This window comes from Macaca thibetana, chromosome 2, assembly GCF_024542745.1.
Source record: "Macaca thibetana thibetana isolate TM-01 chromosome 2, ASM2454274v1, whole genome shotgun sequence".
Taxonomy (NCBI): Eukaryota; Metazoa; Chordata; class Mammalia; order Primates; family Cercopithecidae; genus Macaca; species Macaca thibetana.
In genome coordinates, this window is record NC_065579.1 from 19766335 (window position 1) to 19787417 (window position 21083).

Genomic DNA, 21083 nt, shown 5'->3' on the forward strand with positions numbered 1-21083 from the left:
CTGGGCTGTCTATTCTATTCCACTTGTCTATAGGTTTACTGTAGCTTTATCCTAAGTTTTGAAATCAGGAAGTGTGAGTCCTCTAGCTTAGTTCTTCAAGATTGTTTTGGCTATTCAGGGTCCCTTGAGATTCCAAATAAATTTAGGATGGGTTTTGCTATTCATGCAAAAATATCATTAGGATTTTAATAGGGATTGCATTGACTCTGTACATTTCTTTGGGTAGTATTGACTTTTTTTTTTTTTTTTTTTTTGGAGACAGAGTCTCACTCTGTGGCCCAGGCTGGAGTGTAGTGGCACAATCTCAGCTCATTGCAACCTCTGTCTCCTGGATTCAAGCGATTCTCATGCTTCAGCCACTCGAGTAGCTGGTATTATAGGCATGCGCCAACGTGCCTAGCTAATTTTTGTATTTTTAGTAGAGATGAGGTTTTTCCATGGTGGCCAAGCTGGTCTCGAACTCCTGGCCCCAAGTGTTACATCCTCCTCCGCCTCCCAAAATGCTGGGATTACAGGTATGAGCCACCACATCCGGTCAGTATTAACATTTTAACAATAGTAAATTCCAATCTGTGAACATGGAACATGTTTCTATCTATTTATTTATATCTTCTCTAACTTTGTTCACCAATGTTTTGTAGTTTTCATTGTACAAGTATTTGATCTTCCTGGTTAATTCTCAGATGGTTTATTCTTTTTGATGGCATTGTAAATGGAATCATTTTTATAATTATCTTTTGGCATTCTTAGTGTATGGAACTGCAACTGAATTTCTGTGTTTCTGCTGCTTTGTTGAATTCACTTATTGGTTCTATTTTTTTGTGTGTAGAATCTTTAAGGTTTTCTACTCATAAGATCATATCATCTGCAAAGAAAGATAATTTTACTTCTTTCTGTCCAATTTGGATTTTTTTTAAAGACTTTTAATTTTTGTTACTTAAAAAAGGCTTCATTTTTAAATTTAGCTTTCTGACTCTGTGCTTGTACCTTAAACAATTTCACAACAATTTTCTGCTCCTCAATAAGGAAAGCACACTTGATCCTGTCATGAAAACATTTAGTACACATGGAAACACCATAGGGCCTGCTGACATGTTTCTTTGTTTTGGACAATCGCATAAGAAATTTAGGCCATACAGCACGAACCCCTCTAAGTCTGCCTGGGCACACACCACATGCAGATTTGGTGCTTTCCCAACCTTCTTTGTATAAAGGTAAACAATTCTATTACCAGGGATTCAGGACAGCCTAGTTTTATTAGTGGTTGTATTGTAGGAAACCCTACGATGTATGTCAAATCCTGGTCCATTCTGAGTGCCTCTTGAAAACATCCCTGGAAGCTAGATAACTTTTATGTCTTTTTTCTTGCCTAATTGCTCTGGCTAGAACTTTCAGAACTATGTTGAATAGAATGGTGAAAGTTGGCATCTGTGTCTTGTTCCTCATCTCAGAAGAAAATATTTTAATTCTTCATCTTTGAGTATAATGTTTTCCATGAGTTTTCATATATGGCTTTTATTATGTTGAGATAGTAGCCTTCCATTCCTGGTTTGTTTGTTTTTTTTTTTTTAAATCATGAAATGTTGTTGAATCTTGTCAAATCCTTTTTGTACATTAATTAATTAATATAGAAATGATTAATTAACGATTTTTTCCGTCATTCTGGTAATGTGGTATATTACATTCATTGATTTTTATATATTGAACTGTTCTTACGTTCCAAGATAAATCCTATTTTGCCATAGTGTATAATTATTTTACTATTCTGCTGAAATACGTTTGTTAGTATTTTGTTGACTTTTTGCATCAATGTAAATAAGGAATACTAGCCTATAGTTTTCTTTCTGTGCAGTGTTTTAATCTGCCTTTTGTACCAGAGTAATGTTGGCCTTATAGAATGAGTTAGGAAGTGTGCCCTCCTATCCAGGTTTTTGGAAAAGTAGGATTTGAAGGATCAGTATTTGTTCTTTAAGTGTTTGGTAGACTTCAAAGTGAAGCCATCATGTCCAGGATTCTTTATTGTTGGGAGATTTTGGATTACTAATTCAATTTCATTACTACTTACAGGTCTACTCAGGTTTTCTATTTCTTCATGCTTTAGTTTTGCTAGGTTTTGTGTTTCTAGGAATTTATAAATTTCATCTAGGTTATCCAATTTGTTGCCGTATAACTGTCCACAGTATGCTCTTATAGTCATTTTTATTTATGTAGAATTGGTAGTAATGTCCCTGCTTTATTTCTGACTTTAGTAATTTGAGTCTTTTCTCTTTAATTCTTAGTACATCTAGCTAAAGGTTTGACGATTTTATTGATCTTCTCAAAGAACCAACTTCTGTTTTCATTGATTTTCTCTATTGTTTTTCTATTATATATCTTATCTCTGCTCTTATCTTTATTATTTCCTTCCTTCTAGTAGCTTTGGATTTAGTTTTTCTTTTTCTGGTCCTCTAAGTTGTAAAGTTAGGTTGCTGATTTGAAATATTTCTTGTTTTTCAATAAGTGTTTGTAGGTATAAATTTTTCCCTCAGTACTGTTTTCATTGCATACCATAAGTTTTAGTGTCCTATGTTTTTGTTTTATCTAAGATGTGTTTCATTCATCTCTAAGTGTTAGCCTATTTCCCTTATAATTTTTTCTTTGATGCATTGGTTGTCTTGGGGTATGTTTAATTCCCACAAATTCTAATTTTACCTCTTATTATTTCTACCTTCATTTCATTGTGGTCCGAGATAATACTCTACATTACATCTGTCTTTTAAAAATCTCTTGAGACTTAATTTGTGGTCCATCATGTCATCTGTTGTAGAAAATGTCCCATGTGAACCTGAGAAAATATACTATTCTTGTTGGGTAGAGTGTTTTGTACATGTCTGTTAAATCTATTTGGTTTACTGTGTTATTTGAGTCCTCTATTTCTTTACTTATATTCTGCCTAGTGGTCTATCCATTACTGAGAATGGGTTATTAAGTCTCCAACTATTATTGTTGAACTGTCCATTTCTCCCTTCAATTCTGGAAGATTTTGCTTCATATGGTTTAATAATCTTTTAACAGATGCATGTTTATAATAGTTATATCTTCTCGCTATATAGAGAACATCTTATTCATTAAAATATCCTTATTTTGTTCTGTTGTTGTATCCTTTGTTTCTTGTAACATTTATGCTTATTTTGTTATTATGTTTGTTTATTAGTATAGCCACCCCTGTTCTCTTTTGGTTACTATTTGCATGGAACATCTTTTCTCATTGTTTCACTTTCAGTCTATTTGTGTCTTTGGATCTAAAATGAGTCTCTCGTTAGAGAGCAGATAGTAAGATCATGTCTTTTTATTCATTCTATTAATCTCTGTCTTTTGATTGGGGAGTTTAATCTATTTAAATAATTACTAGTAAGGGACTTATTTCTGTCATTTTGTTATTTGTTTCAATACGCCTTACAGCTTTTTGTTCCTCATTTCTTGCCCTACTGGCATCTTTTATATTTAATTTTTTATACTGAAACATTTAAATTCCTTTCTCATTTCCTTGTGCATATATTCTATAGCTGTTTTCTTTATGTTTAACATGAGGATTACATCCTTAAGTTATAACACTTTAATTTGAATTTATACCAGCTTATCTTCCACAACATACACAAATTCTGCTCCTTTAACAGCTTCATCCCTGCCCCCTTCAGTTGCTGTCATGAAATTTCATCTTTATATGTTGTTTGCCCAAAAATATAAACTAATAATTCTTTGAAGAGCATCAGTCTCTTAAGTTATGCAGAAAACAAAATATGGAGTTATAAGCCAAAGTTACATATACTAGCTTTTAGACTAATAATGTTAGGGCCTCACTCGGTAACCCAAGTGGTGAGTTAATACTTAATAAACTCATATATATATACACACACACACTAACAGGAGATATATATATATACACCCACACACACACATATACACACACACACACAAATAGGATATATACACACACTAATAGGATATATGTATAAATAGGATATACACACACACACACACACACACACACATACACACACACACACACACATATATCCTATTAGTTCTATCCCTCTAGAGAACCCTGACTAATACAGATTTTGGTACCAGGCACGGTTCTAGGGGAATAGAATATTAAGGATGGAGTTCTTTTATTGGTTTGGGGGTTTCTGGAGTTGGCTGCTTAATATGATAGACCCCAAAATGCTAAGGACTCTACTTCTAATAGTATAGAAAACACTGATACTCCATGGTGTGAACTTTTTATGGAGTTAGCCAAATAAATGCATTTGACACTCCTGATTCACTGCCTATGAGAGGCAAGGAGTTTAGTGACTCTATACATAATACATTTGACCATATGTGAAGAACCAAGGAATATAATGAAGCTGATTGGTTGCTCCTAAGTTCAGTGGACAAAGTGATGAAAGCAAAAGATGAACTCAGGGATTCTAACTCCCGGCTTCAGAAGAAGCAGATACTAAGTCTCAAATCTGCTAAGATTGCCCTGAGTGAGAGTCTTATCTCCTGTAGAGGAAGAGCTGAAATTGTGGAAAACAGACACAAGCTCTTACCATGCGAGTGGCTGACCTGCAACGAAAGGTGCATGCACAGCCTCACCAGGTGTCTACTCTAAAAGTGAGTGCATTGATTGGAAAAGAATGGGACCCTGCACTGTGGAATGGGGACATGTGGGAGGACCCTGATGAAGCTGGGGACACTGGATTTGTAAACTCTGTAGTGGCAGCTTCCCCGCCTCGACCAACGCTGCCATCAGCCTTTCCGCCTTTGTCTGAGGAGATAAACCCTGCATTGCCTGAGGCAAGAGTGATGGCCTCCCCTGAGGCAGCTGCCAGGCAAAATAATGTTGATTCTCCTCAGGAGCCACCCTCAACACTCATGCTATCTTCTAGACCTATAACTAAAGTCCTCATCCCTAGAGGTGAGGTTGAGAGTGTGACCATGAGTAGGTGTGCTACACTCAAAAAGGGCTGTTTGAGTTCTCTAATTTATATAAACAGAAATCTGGTGAACAGGCATAAAAATGGATATTAATGGTGTGGGATAATGGTGGAAGGAAGACAGAATTGGATCAGGCTGAATTTATTGATTTGGGCCCATTAAGTAGGGATTCTGCTTTTAATGTTGTGGCTTGGGGAGTTAAAAAAAGGTTCTAACAGTTTATTTGCTTGGTCACATGAAACATGGATTAAAAGATGGTTCACTGTGAGTGAGCTGGAAATGCCTAATCTTCCTTGGTTCAATGTAGAGGAAGGGGTCCAAAGGGTTAGGGAGATTGGGATGGTGGAGTGGATTAGTCACTTAGACCTACTCATCCTAGCTGGGAGGGTCCAGAAGATACACCCTTGACCAGTGCCTTGCAAAACAGATTTGTGAGGGCAGCATCTGCAATTTTAAGGAGCCCTGTAATTGCTCTTCTCTGTATGTCAGATCTAACAGTGGGAACCACGGTCACTTGACTACAAAATTTAAATACAATGAGAATAATTGGATCCTGAGGTGGCAGGGGCCAAGTGGCGACACTCAACCATTAAAGGCAAGGTGGGCATATCCACTGTAATGGACAGCAGAGGCAAAGCAGCAATCAGAATAGTCTGACTTGTGTAGAGCCCACTGGTATTGGCTAGTTAATCACAACGTTCCTAGAAGTGAAACTGATAGGAAGCCTACTGCATTCCTACTTAATTTATACAAGCAGAAAACTAGGTTGAATGGACAAAAGACTAATTTCAATTGGAAAAACAGAGAACCACACCCCCTCAATCAATTTCCAGACTTGATCCAGTTTACAGACCCAGAACCACTTGAATGAAGGGGAGGCCGGGTCACCTTTAGGAAGGACCCCACTACATTACCAAAAATTTATGCAGTGAATCTTTCTCCCATACGTCCCTAAGGAGACCTCTGGGCTTTCACCCAGGTAACTGTGCACTGGGGAATGGGAAATGATCAGAAATTTCAGGGACTACTGGACACTGGCTCTGAGCTGATGTTGACTCCAGGGACCCAAAATGTCATTGTGGTCCTCCAGTTTAAGTAGGGGCATATGGAGGTTAGGTAATTAATGGAGTTTTACCTCAGGTCTGACTTACAGTGGGTCCAGAAGGTCCCTGGACTCATCCTGTGGTCATTTCCCCAGTGCCAGAATGCATAATTGGCACAGACATATGTAGCAGCAGGCAGAACCCCCACACTGGCTCCCTGACTGGTAGGGTGAGGGCTATAATGGTGGGAAGGGCAAAACAGAAGCCATTAGAGCTGCCTCTAGCTAGAGAAATAGTAAATCAAAAACAATATCGCATCTCTGGAGGGACTGTGGAGATTATTGCCACCATCAAGGACTTGAAGGACGAAGGGGAGGTGATTCCCACCACATCCCCATTCAACTCTCCCATTTGGCCTGTGTAGAAAGCAGATGGATCTTGGAGAATGACAGTGGATTATCATATGTGTAAACAAGTGGTGATTCCAATTGCAGCTGCTGTACCAGATGTGGTTTCATTGCTTGAGCAAATTAACACATTTCTTGGTACCTGATATGCAGCCACTGATTTGGCAAATGCCTTTTTCTCCATTCTTGTCCATAAGGCCCACCAGAAGCAATTTTCCTTCAGGTGGCAAGGCCAGCAATATACTTTTACTGTCCTACCTCAGGGGTATATCCACTGTCCAGCTTTGTGTCGTAATCTTATTCAGAGAGACCTTGATCGCTTTTCATTTCCATGAAGTATCACACTGGTCCATTGCATTGATGACATTATGCTGACTGGATCCCGTGAGGAAGAAGTAGCAAACACACTGGACTTATTGGTGAGACATTTGCATGCCAGAGGATGGGAAATAAATCCAACTAAAATTCAGGGAACTTCTACCTCAGCAAAATTTCTAGGAGTCCAGTGATGTGGGGCTTGTTGAGATATTCCTTCTAAGGGGAAGGATAAGTTGCTGCATTTGGACTCTCCTACAACCAAGAAAGAGGCACGATGCCTAATGGGTTTATTTGGATTTTGGAGTCGACGCATTCCTCATTTGGCTGTTACTGTGGTGCATTTATTGAGTGACCCAAAAGGCTGCCAGTTTTGAGTGGGGTCCAGAACAGGAGAAGGCTATGCAACAGGTCCAGGCTGCTGTGCAAACTGTTCTGTCACTTGGGCCATATGACCCAGCAGATCCAATGTTGCTTGAAGTGTCATTGGCAGGTAAGGATGCTGTCTGGAGCCTTTGGCAGGCCCAAATAGGTAAATCACAGTGGAGGCCTCCAGGATTTTGGAGCAAGGCCCTGCCATCTTCTGCAGATAACTACTCTCCTTTTGAGAGACAGCTCTTGGCCTGTTACTGGACTTTGGTGGAAACTGAACATTTGACTATGGATTAGCAAGTCCCCATGTGACCTGAACTGCCTATCATGAACTAGGTGCTTTCTGACCTGACCCATCTAGCCATAAACTGGGTTGTGCACAGCAGCATTCCACCATCAAATGGAAGTGGTATATGTGATCGGGCTCAAGCAGGTCCTGAAGGCACAAGTAAGTTACATGGGGAAGTGTCTCAAATTCCACCGTCTCCACTCCTGCCACCCTGCCTTCTCTCCCCCAGCCTGAACCAATGGCCTCATGATGAATTCCCTGTGATCAGCTGACAGAAGAGATGGTTCTGCATGATATGCAGGCACCACACTCGAAAGTGGACAGCTGCAGCACTATAGCCCCTTTCTAGGACATCTCTGAAGGAAAGCTGTGAAGGGTAATCTTCCCAGTAGGCAAAACTTCAAGCAGTGCACCTGGTTGTGCACTTTGCATGGAAGAAGAAATCTACAGATGTGTGATTATATACTGATTCAAGAGCTGTAGCCAATGGTTTGGCTGGATAGTCAGGGACTTGGAAGAAGCATGACTGGAAAATTGGTAACAAAGAAATGTGGGGAAGAGGTATGTGGATGGACCTCTCTGAGTGGTCAAAAACTGTGAAGATATTTGTACCCCATGTGAGTGCTCACCAACAGGTGACCCCAGAAGAGGAGGATTTCAATAATCAAGTGGATAGGATGACTGCGTTCTGTGGACACCACTCAGCCTCTTTCTCAGTCATCCTTGTCATCACCCAACGGGCCCATGAACAAAGTGGCCATGGTGGCAGGGATGGAGGTTATGCATGGACTCAGCAACATGGACTTCCACTCACCAAGGCTGACCTGGCTACAGCCACTGCTGAGTGCCCAATTTGCCAGCAGCAGAGACCAACACTGAGTCCTCGATATGGGCACCATTCCTTGGGGTGATCAGCCAGCTACCTGGAAGCTAGTTGATTATATTGGATGTCTATCATCATGGAAATGGCAGAGGTCCTCACTGGAATAGACACTTACTCTGGATATGGGCTGCCTAACCTGCACACAATGCTTCTGCCAAGACTACCATCCGTCGACTCACAGAATGCCTTATCCACCGTCATGGTATTCCACACAGCATTGCCTCTGATCAAGGCACTCACTTTACAGCTAGAGAAGCATGGCAGTGGGCTAATGCTCATAAAATTCACTGGTCTTACTATGTTACCCATCACCCTGGAGCAGCTGGATTGATAGAACAGTGGAATAGCCATTTGAAGTCACAATTATAATGCCAATTAGGTGGCAATATTTTGCTGGGGCAAAGTTCTCCAGAAGGCTGTGTATATTCTGAATCAGCATCTAATATATGGTACTGTTTCTCCCATAGCCAGGATTCATGGAATCAAGAGGTCCAGGAATCAAGAGGTAGAAGTGGAAGTGGCACCACTCACCATCACCTCTAATGATCCACTAGCAAAATTTTTGCTTCCAGTTTCTGTGACATTATGTTTTGCTGTCCTAGAGGTCTTAGTTCCAGAGGGAGGAATGCTGCCATCAGAGGACACAATAACGTTTCCATTAAACTGGAAGTTAAGATTGCCACCTGGACACTTTGGGCTCCTCCTACCTTTAAGTCAAAAGGCTAAGGGAGTTACAATGTTGGCTGGGGTGATTGACCTGGTCTATCAAGATGCAATCAGTCTACTACTCCACAATGGAGGTAAGGAAGAGTATGCATAGAATACAGGAGATCCATGAGAGTTTCTATTAGTATTACCATGCCCTGTGATTAAGGTCAATGGCAAACTACAACAGCGCAATCCAGGCAGGACTACAAATAGCCCAGACCCCTCAGGAATGAAGGTTTGGGTCACTTCACCAGGAAAAAAACCATGACCTGCTGAGATGCTTACTGAAGGCAAAAGGAATACAGAATGGGTAGTAGAAGAAGGTAGTCATCAATACCAGCTACAACCACATGACCAGCTGCAGAAATGGGACTGTAATTGTCATGAGTATTGCCCCATTCTTTGTTAAAAACATGTTCGTTCACGTATACACTTGTACTAAGAAAATATCTTCACTTTATTTCCTTTTTCCTTTATCATGTGACATAAGATTTATTGACTTCACATCAGCATTTAAGTATTGCTAACTTTATGTAATAGTATTTGGGTTGAGAACTGGTGCATTTCCAATTGTACAAAGAATAGTTGTATTATGTTCCGCATAATTATGACCTTATTATTGTCTTTATTTGAAGACTATGTATGATCTCAGGAGATGTGTACAGGTTCAAGTTGCCAAGGGATGGTTAACACTGAGTGTCAACTTGATTGGATTGAAGGATACAAAGTATTGATCTTGGGTGTGTCTGAGAGGGTGTTGCCAAAGGAGACTAATATTTGAGTCATTGGGCTGGGAAAGGCAGAGCCACCCTTATTTGGGTGGGCACCATTTAATCAGCTGCCAGCAAATATAAAGCAGGCAGAAAAATGTGAAAAGGAGAGACTGGCCTAGCCTCCCAGCCTACATCTTTCTCCCGTGCTGGATGCTTCCTGTCCTTAAACATCAGACTCCAAGTTCTTCAGTTTTGAGATTTGGACTCGTTCTCTTTGCTCCTCAAGCTTGCAGACAGCCTATTGTGGATGTCGTGATCATGTAAGTTAATACTTAATAAACTCCCCTTTATATGTAGGTATATAAAAATATATGTGTGTATATATATACACACACACACACACACACACAAATACATATATATACACATATATATATACACACACACACACATATATGTATGCTATTAGTTCTGTCCCTCTAGAGAACCCTGACTAATACACTTAGACTCAATAATTTCTACTGTTCTGTCTTCAAGTTTGCTGATTCTTTCTTCTCTGTGTTCTAATTTGTCTTTGAATCCCTGTAGTGAACTTTTCATTTCAGTTTTACTTTTCTGTTCCTAAATTTCTTTTGGTTTTCTTTTAGATTTTCTATTTCCTTATTCATATTTGTCTTTTGTTCGTACATCATGTTCTTGACTCTCAAAATCTTCCTTTAGTTCTTTGAGCATCTTTAAGACAGTAGCTTTAAAGTCTTTGTCTAGAAGATCTGCCATCAAGTTTTTTCAGGGACAGTATCTGTTGATTTTTTTTTTCCTTTAAATGAGCCATACTTTCCTATTTCTTTATAGGCCTTATGAAGTTTTGTTGAAAACTGGACATTTAAGTCTAACAATGTGATAAGTTTGAAAATCAGATTCATCCTCTTCTCCACAATTTGCTGTTTTTGTTATTGCTTTTGTGTTTTTTGTTGTTGTTGTTGTTGTTTATTGTTGTAGGCTATCTTTGTGCCAAGGATCAGCCTGAACTAAAACTTTGAGTGTTGCTCAGGTCTTTTCTGAGCCTGCACCTTTCCCTCTGCCTGTGCAGTCACTTTCTAATTTTCCCTGTATATGCAGTTGGTTTCAAATTTCCTAGTGTTTAATGTCTGGCTTTCATAAGAGGAAAAATGGAAAAATGAAAGTGGTGGTGCAAAAGGGTGCCAGCCCTTTAAATCCCCTGGAAGTCACTTCAGCTGAAGGGGGAGGGGCTTGCAAAAATGAGGGAGATTACAATAACAGTAGCTGCCTCTTTCATTGTCTGAACCTTTGTGATCATCAGCAGCAATAGATGATTACAGCAGAGATCCCCAATATTTGAAAAACAAGGTCGTTTTTGCCCACCTCAGCTCCTGTAAGCTATGTGCAAGATGCTCCAGAAACATGTGCAACTGTCTGCCACAGGACTGGGAATGGGGACTGGTAGCTGCAACTGTGTTAAGAGCTGGAGTTGATGGAAATTAACTGCAGCGTACAGTCCAAGCCTTTTCGTGGAAGTTTCAAGTCTTCAATAGACTCGAGTTCAAAAATAGTTACATTAGACAGATTCTTCCAGGGTCTGATTGTTGTCTAGGTGGAGAGACATAATCATGGTGCTTCCTACTCTACCATCTTCCCAGAATCCCATCTCTGAATACTTTCAGGAATATCAAGGCTTCTTTATAAGAGAGGAAGCTGGATTTCAGCTATGTTTATAGCTACCTATTAAAAACTAAAATATATAAACTAACATCAATTATAAATCTACAATAAAAATATTACCTTCAACTATTTTCTGGAGTATATCTCAGTGTATTAATAAATAGTTCCATTTATCAGGGGAAAACTCTATTATCTGTATGACTAGAGAATGACTAAGTACTATTGTGCTCTTAACAATAAAATTAATTAAGTCAGAGGTCTCATAAACATGTCAACCATGTACCTATTAAATTAACTATTTAAAAGACTAGACAAACATGATTGAACCAAAAGAAAATAGTTAAAATTTTCATAGCAAAACAAAAAATATTTAATTTAAATGCATATAATGCAGGTCTTTGTAGGCAAATTTATGTCTATCCCACCTTAACATATGTACTGCAAAATACAGAGTCCATATTCAGTGAAAATCCTGAAATATTATTTAATTAGTTGTTAAAGTAATTAGTTTAGAAGAATTAATTTAGAGGGAAATGATGTTGAAATAGTGTATGAAGTAAGATTTAATCAGCTATAACCAGAGAAAATTATACATGACTATCATTCTTCATCCGGTTTTAGAAAAAGTGATCAGACAACTTGTACAATTTACATACCTCTCCTCTAGAAAATATTTTTAAAACTCTACATTGTTTAACTATACATTACTTTTCATGTAAGTGGTCCTGTCTTTTTTTCTGAAGTCGGGGGCATGCATTTAATATCTGGATCAATGTGATGCAGTATAGAGATAGCATTTGAGGATATAGGAGCTCCAAAGTGGAAAGGACCATAAAAGATTAAATCCCTGGGAAGTCTAGGCAATAGAGCGTAAATTGGAGTCAATACAATCTCCATCTTCAAAGGAAGGGAAATCTCAGCTATCCCGAGCTAAGATTCTAATGTCACCTTCATGAGCAGCTAAAAGATTCCCCTATCCTTTATAAAGGGGCCCAGATGGAATATTCTATCCTGTCTTCTGTGATTGCCAGCAGAAGTATCTAGGAGCACATTCAAAACATCAGAGCAGAGAAGATGCCTCATGTAAAGATGACTGGATCACAACTAGCATGAAATTGGTTGATATGGCGTTATTACATACTTAAATGTTTTCACAAAAACAGCCTCCCCTCTTACCTGCTTCAAACTGAATAGTATAAAATACCAAACAAAAGAGTAAAAAAATACATAGTTTTTACCATATATTTGCCAAAGATATAGTAAAAGCCCATTTAAAATTACCCCAATATTTAAAGATTTCATTTTACTGTGGATTAAATTGCATGTTTTAAATACGTGTATGTACTTATTTGTATTTCTAAATATGTACACATCTCACTATTAACAAAACAAAAAACATCCAGCTGGACGCAGTAGTGTATGCTTGTAGACTTAGCTACTTGGGAGACTGAGGCAGGAGGATCACCTGAGCCCAGTAATTCAAGGCTGGCCATCGCAAAAAAAAAAAAAAAAAAAAAAAAAAAAAAAAAAAAAACAGAAAATACTAAAATTAAGTAAAAGTTATCCACATTTCTGACATCTACTTTTTATCAAGTTTTAATGAAAGCATGATTTGCAGATGAAAAGTTTCAGTATTAGAATATAAACACAGGTCATTTAATTGGTTTATACTTATTAAACCAAATACTTGGAAATAGGTCCAGTTTACCTATTCTCATCAATTTGAGAAACTATTAGGTTGGTGCAAAAGTAATGGCAAAATCGCAGTTACTTTTGCACTAACCTAATAGTCTATCCATTAAGTGTAGTGTGAGATTTAAAGTTTAAAAAGAGTCGAAAAGATACCAAAGGAGTTAGTATAAATGAAATATTCCATTTGAAATTGAAAAGCTGGTTGCAATCCATAATTAATTTTTCCTGTGAGCTATGGCTATAACGGTCTCCTCTTCTCAAGAAAATGTAAAAATTCCCAAATTATAGTCTTAAAATTCTTTCAAAAGGCAATCACATAAAGTCTTCAGTTGATTTTTATTATATTGCCATTAGAAAAATAAAATTTAAAACTCCCACAACGATTTTATGTCCATACTTTCTTTGAGAAAAACACTAAAAATACAAATATTTCAATTAAATAAACAGTATACATTTATTTATATAAATCTAAAAGCAAATAATTGTATTTTATGATCAAAGATAAAAATTACCATAACTAAAAATAAGTGCAAGAAGAATAAAGTTTTGATGTTACTTTACCTACCTTTAATGTGATACTATAATGTCCAACGAAGGTTGCCTTTATCCATGATCTTGAATGAGGATCGCCCAGGAATTCTATGTGATACTCTTCAACATTTCCATCTGGGTCATAGGTCACATATTTCCCTTTAAAACGGTCAGGGCAAAGTATCCCTGGCCAACTTTCAAAAGAAAACATTTGTAATTATTTTGATGCTTTTAAAAAGGCAGAAATCAACACATCTATCAATCACATATTAACTTCCTCCTTTGAATTTTAATGACTTTTCACAAAACATATATCCCCACTTATATCTTATATCTGTTGGAAGTTCTGGCTAGGGCAATCAGGCAAGAGAAAGAAATCAAGGGTATTCAGTTAGGAAAAGAAGAAGTCAAATTGTCCCTCTTTGCAGATGACGTGATTGTATATTTAGAAAACCCCATTGTCTCAGCCCAAAATCTCCTTAAGCTGATAAGCAACTTCAGCAAAGTCTCAGGATACAAAATCAATGTGCAAAAATCACAAGCATTCTTATACACCAGTAACAGACAAACAGAGAGCCAAATCAGGAATGAACTTCCATTCACAATTGCTTCAAAGAGAATGAAACACCTAGGAATCCAACTTACAAGGGATGTAAAGGACCTCTTCAAGGAGAACTACAAACCACTGCTCAGTGAAATAAAAGAGGACACAAACAAATGGAAGAACATACCATGCTCATGGATAGGAAGAATCAATATTGTGAAAATGGCCATACTGCCCAAGGTAATTTATAGATTCAATGCCATCCCCATCAAGCTACCAATGAGTTTCTTCACAGAATTGGAAAAAACTGCTTTAAAGTTCATATGGAACCAAAAAAGAGCCCGCATTGCCAAGACAATCCTAAGTCAAAAGAACAAAGCTGGAGGCATCACGCTACCTGACTTCAAACTATATTTAGATAATTTTAAAATCTAAAGAAGGTATACAAAGAATCTGAAATCACAAAAATAAAATATCCATACATTGCTTGAATTTGAGGTCTGTAGATTATTAATCTGTTAAATTATCAACTGATATCAAAGTTATAAAATAATAAATCTAAACAACCCATAACCAAATAAAAAAGTTATTATTTGTATTAGTTCATTCTCATGCTGCTATAAAGAACTGCCTGAGACTGGGTAATTTATAAAGGAAAGAAATTTAATTGACTCACAGTTCCACATGGCTGGGGAGGCCTTAGGAAACTTACAATCATGGCAGAAGGGGTAGCAAACATGTCCTTCTTCACATGGAAGCAGGACAGAGAACTGAAAGAAGTGCCAAGTGAAGGGGCGAAAGCTCCTCATAAAACCACCAAATCTCACGAGAACTTACTTAGTAACATGAGAAGAGCATAGAGGAACTGCCCCATGATCTAATCACCTCCTACAAGGTCCCACCCCCAACCTGTGGAAATTACAATTCAGATTATAATTCAAGATGTGATTTGGGTGGGGACACAGAGCCAAACCATATCATTCTGCCACTGGCCACTCCCAAATCTCATGCCCTCACATTACAAACACAATCATGCCCTTCCAACAGTCCTCCAAAGTGTTAACTCATTTCAGCATTAACCCAAAATTCCAGGTCCAAAGTCGCATCTAAGACAAGGCAAGTCCCTTCTGTCTATAAGCCTGTAAAATCAAAAGCAAGTTAGTTACTTCTTAGATACAATATTAGTACAGGCATTGGGTAAATACACCCATTCCAAATGGAAGAAATTGGCCAAAACGAAGGGGCTACAGTCTCCTCCAGTGGGGCAGTCAAATCGTAAAGCTTTGAATTATCTCCTTTGACTCCATGTCTCACATCCAGGTTACACTGATGCAAGAGGTGGGCTCCCACAGCCTTGGGCAACTCCACCCCTGTGGCTGTGCAGGGTACAGTCCCCCTCCCAACTTCTTTAACAGGCTGGCATTGAGTGTCTGTGGCTTTTCCAGTTGCACAGTGCAAGCTGTCAGTGGATCTACCATTCTGGGGTTTGGAAGAAGGTGGCCCTTTTCTCACAGCTCCACTAAGCAGTGCCTCAGTGGGGACTCTGTGTGGGGGCTCCAACCACACATTTCCCTTCCGCACTCTCGTAGCAGAGGTTCTCCCATGAAGGCTCTGTCCTTGAAGCAAACATCTGCCTGGACATCCAGGCATTTCCATACATCCTCTGAACTCTAGGTGGAGGTTCTGAAACTTCAATTCTTTATTTCTGTGTACCTGCAGGCCCAACACCACATGTAAGCTGCCAAGGCTTGGGGCTTGTACCCTTTGAAGGAATGGTCTGAGCTGTATTTGACTCCTTTTAGCCATGGCTGGGACACAGGGCACCAAGTCCCATGACTACACAAAGAAGCAAGGCCCTCGACCTGGCCCATGAAACCATTATTTCCTCCTAGGTCTGTGAGCCTGTGAAGGGAGGGACTGCCATGAAGACCTCTGATATGCCCTGGAGACATTTTCACCATTATCTTGGTGATTAACATTTGGCTTCTTGTTACTATGCAAATTTCTGCAGCTGGCTTGAATTTCTTCTCAGAAAATGGGTTTTTCTTTTCTATCATATCATCAGGCTGCTAATTTTCCAAACTTTTATGCTCTACTTCCCTTTTAAACATAAATTCCAATTCCAAACCATATCTTTGTGAATGAATACATAAAACTTAATGCTTTTTAGAGCACCCAAGTCTCTTCTTAAACACGTTGCTGCTTAAAAATTTCTTCCACCAGATACCCTAAATCATCTCTCTCAAGTTCAAAGTTCCACAAATCTCTAGGGCAAGGGTAAAATGCTGCCAGTCTTTTTGCTAAAGCATAGTAAGAGTCACTTTTATTCCAGTTCCCAAGAAGTTCCTCATTTTCATCTGAGACCACCTCAGCCTGGACTTCATTGTCCATATCACTATCAGCATTTTGGCCAAAGTCATTCAACAAGTCTCTAGGAAGTTCCAAACTTTCCCACATCTTCCTGTCTTCTATCGAGCCCTCCAAACTGTTCCAATCTCTGCCTGCTACCCAGTTCCAAAGTTGCTTCCACATTTTGGGGTATCTTTATAGCAGTACCCCACTCTGTGTGGTATCAATTTCCTGTATTAGTCTGTTCTCACGCTGCTATGAAGAAATACCCAAGACTGGGTAATTTATAAAGGAAAGAGGTTAAATTGGCTCACAGTTCCACATGGTTGGGGAGGCCTCAGGAAACGTACAATCATGACAGAAGGGAAAGCAAACACATCCTTCTTCATATGGCAGCAGGAGAGAGAAGTGAGAATCGTGCCAAGTGAAGTGAGGTGGGGGGGAGTCCTTTATAAAACCATTGGATCTCATGATCTCTCACTCAGTATCATGAGAACACCATGGGGGAACTGCTCCCATGTTCTAATTACCTCCCACAAGGTCCCACCCCCAACACATGGGGATTACAGTTCAGATTACAATTCAAGATGAGATTCTGGTGGGTTACAGAGGCAAACCATATCATTACTGATTATAATTAACAAAACAATGTAAACTAATAAAAATATTTCATGCTTGGTATTTAGTGACATAAAAATTCAGATTCTAGGAAGTTGACGAGTCCCAACTCTACTGCCAGGAGGTGGTGACATGGGTGCACAGTCAACAGAGATGGTGGAATGTGAGAATGAAGTAGATGTTCAGTTGCTCCCTGGAGGCTGAGCAGAGTTCTGTGGCTCTTGTGCCTCTGAGTTAGGGAAAGCATAGGTAGAGGACTACCTGGCAGTCATAGGTTTTAGAAGAGGAAGGTCTAGAGCATTACACATTGTTTCCAACTGTCTGGAACCCAAAGAAGCCTAATATGTTAAAAGAACTCTAAGTGATAACAAAAAGTCAGTTGTAGCCTCAGGACCTCAATGAAGCCGACTATCTGGTTATTATCAGGTTCACACCACAGTATCTCATTGTTTGGCGACTGTTATTAGGCTGTCCTTAAGAGCAAACTTGAGCGGAGTTTACCTTGTAAACTTACATTGGAAATTTACATTTCTGAAGGAGCCCACTCGAAGGAAGATCTCACTAAGAAGCAGAAATGGAGACTCCATGGCAGCAGCAATGGAGACCCCAACTTAACAGAAATTTAGGAACAATGGGTGTTTCAACCTAATTAACATCTATTTTAAAAGCAACCAATCCATAATTGTTACATTACAGTGTTAAAACTGTAAAATGTAAGAGGTTTATATTTAATAGTTGGTGATTTAAAATTTCTCAAAGGATTATTGTCAAGCAATATCAAATTAAAAGTAGCATAAAATAGTCTCAAGATTTCTCACACTTAAGTCATAAAAGTGGGAAGTATTTTGCAGTTATTATATATAACATGAGTGGCTATTTTGATAGTCTTTGATAAATCACATCTCTATTGGGTCTAAGAGTATTCATTTTAAATTATTACTTTATAAATATAAATAAAAACAGAGATGACTCTCAAAAAGAATTAGATGCTAATGAAAGAAAAAGCTTCTGTTCATATTTAAACATATTAAATCATAGAAAATCTTGCATGCCGATCTAAAGACAAATTGTGAAAGATATTGTCACATGTCCAAATAAATGGGGCACTTCAGTATTTCTTCATGAGACAGAGGGAAATTGTTTGACTCTTAGTCTGTATATCACAGTTAAAAATGAATGTGCTAAACTAAAGGAAAAGCTGAGCAGAGACAATAGATGTAGAAAACACGATTACTTCTCCTTATCTCCTACATTCATCATCTTTTCTGACTTGAGGTGTTTGAAGAAAGCTGATGTCCACTTTTTGCCCTCACGCTGACCTCATTCTGAGTTCAGACACTGTCAACCATGATAATGCATTCTGCACTTCCATTTCTCTATTTTTCCTTTTACTGGGATGAGAAATTCTGAAGCATTATCAGGAGATTTAATGATGGAAAAGGAGAAGAGTGGGCAACCCAAAGGAAAGTTAGCAGAATTACAAGAAAAGTGTATGATCAATTTTAGAATCTGTGGGTGGTGAGAAGTAAAATGCACAAATGCAACAAAATCAAATAGATACCAGTCATTGAAATCCATTAGAGGAAAGGGCAAATTTTGACAGGACAAGTAAGCTCAAGGGAATGCCAATGTATCAGGAAAAAACTCATGTTTTACATATTTGTTATCCAGTAGAAATGATCTTTAATAAGATAATTATTGCCCCCATAGAAGTTGAAGTTTAATCATGGTTTCAGGTGCCACGTAGCCAATTAGAAATACATGACTTCATGTTTAAATAGTGGTTTGGATGTATAAGTGGAGAGCAAACTTTACTTGGGGCTTTTCCCTAAACTGTTGGAAACAAAATGGATGAGTTGGAATCATGACTAAATGTTATATTTGCCAAGAACTCTCTGAACTGTACCTAATTGCAGGGGCTGATGGAAAAGGGAAGTTCTCCTTTCAGACACACACATTATGAGTATATTAATTCATATGCAAAATAATGCAAATGAAAAGTAATCAATTAATAATTTATAATACTAAAAGGATCTAGTAGAAATCTCAATTTATCAATTTATATACTGTGTCTAAAAAGTATCACTTGATTGCTTTGTTAACTTAAAGCCATATTTTATTACCAAACTGGACTATAATAGAATGCAAATATATTTTCTATAAATTAATTTTCATATTTTTGACAGAGCTTTGTCAAATATCTGTGTAAATATTCCTGAAGTAGTTACCGTAAGAGAGCCTAGTTTCTGCTTCATGATATATCTTCCTGAATTAAGTGAGATATGCACTATTTTTTCCTCTAAAGAGTCCAGACTCTTTCTAGCCAAATACAATAGTGTATGATCAATTTTCTTAAAAACAAGGCTGCTTGAACACTGTGGAGAGTTTTATCTTTCTAGTACATGCAGATGTTTCCATATCCTAGTATATAAAGGCACAACCCAAAGGCAAAATGCTACATATATATACACACACACACACACATATATATATATATAATTTTTTTGAGATGGAGTTTTGCTCTTGTTGCCCAGGCTGGAGTGCAATAGGGCTATCTTGGCTCACTGCAACCTCTATGTCCCGGGTTCAAGCGATTCTCCTGCCTCAGCCTCCAGAGTTGCTGGGATTACAGGCATGCACCACCATGCCCAGCTAATTTTGAAATTTTAGTAGAGACAGGGTTTCTCCATGTTGGTCAGGCTGGTCTCGAACTCCCAACCTCAGGTGATCCTCCTGCCTTGGCCTCCCAAAGTGCTGGGATTACAGGCGTGAGTCACCGCACCTGGCCTACATATATATTTTTATAAGTACATAAATATATGCTGTGCCAGAATGTAGAAGTAAATATAACTGTTATAATTTGATTATTCTTGGAATCTGCACATAGGAAAAGAAAGTGCTATTCTCTTGACAATTATTTGTTTTTATTATATAGATACAAAGCAGTTCTAGATTCTGTATCAGTCTCTAGCTAGCTTTATTATAGTCAACTTTTTTGAGAAAGAATTACTCTGATATGTTGACAAGATTGAGTTTCTGAGCCTTAGAAGCTATATGTAAGGCCATAGGCTAAAGAGAACTGACACAGATAATGCTACACCACTAGGTATCTCTGGGGCCAGCAGCTAATCTTTCCACTTGGAACTTCAACATCTATGACACTGCTTAATTAAGAACTAATATTTGTTTCTAGTAGGTTAATTCTATCTTTATATTTCCCTATTGTAATTTATCCTGTTATTATCTTTCTATATATTTGTGCTACTGAATAAGCAATATAAGTAGATTTGAGTTTCTTAATCTGTATTTTGTGTGCTCAACTTAGTTTATAAAGAGGAATATATGTGACAACTTAGTCAGATGCATTCTACTCTCCAGTAAATAAGAAGGTAGATAGAGCTGTATTTTTTGGGCATTTTGATGTCCCTAATCATAGATTAGAGATAATTGAGGGACTGGGGTAAAACATGTTTCATTTTTAAGTCTTAAGCCTCAGTGACCAGCACAATACTTCAAAAGAAAAGTTTTAATCAAATTTCTAACACAGTATTTCAGACACAGTGACAAAAAAAATCAATTTTTTTTTAGCTAGAATTAAAACTTCAGAATTTTCATTAGAGGAAACAAACACTGTGCTTTCAAAATGTTAATTAGAAATAAGAAAAATTATGTGGGACTACAAATACCTTCATAAGTTCTCATAAAATAAGTGTTCATATTCGTGTCTTTTAAAACATTTTTTCTTACGTAACTATTTCCTCTTGATGTCCCTCCTAAATTATTACATGGAAGCCGATTAACAATATAATTTTTTAAACAACATTATCACATTTGATCTTTAGAAAAGCCCTCAGTAACAAAGGCCACATTTTTCTAGATTTCCCATATGTGCAAAGATAGTAAGCACATGAGTTTGCTAGGGCTGCCATAACAAAATACCACAGACTGGGTGGCTTAAACAATAGAAATTTATTTTT

At 38.0% G+C, this 21083-nt stretch overlaps 1 protein-coding gene across 2 annotated transcripts in view; it reads right to left on the reverse strand.

Annotated features, from left to right (window-relative positions):
• Positions 1–21083, reverse strand: part of ZCWPW2 (zinc finger CW-type and PWWP domain containing 2) — a 115615-nt gene that overhangs the window by 71594 nt on the left and 22938 nt on the right. For both annotated transcript variants that reach the window (XM_050779503.1, XM_050779502.1), the window contains one exon: positions 13630–13789. In XM_050779503.1, coding sequence (XP_050635460.1) covers positions 13630–13789 — 160 coding nt within the window. The remainder of the gene's footprint in view (positions 1–13629; positions 13790–21083) is intronic.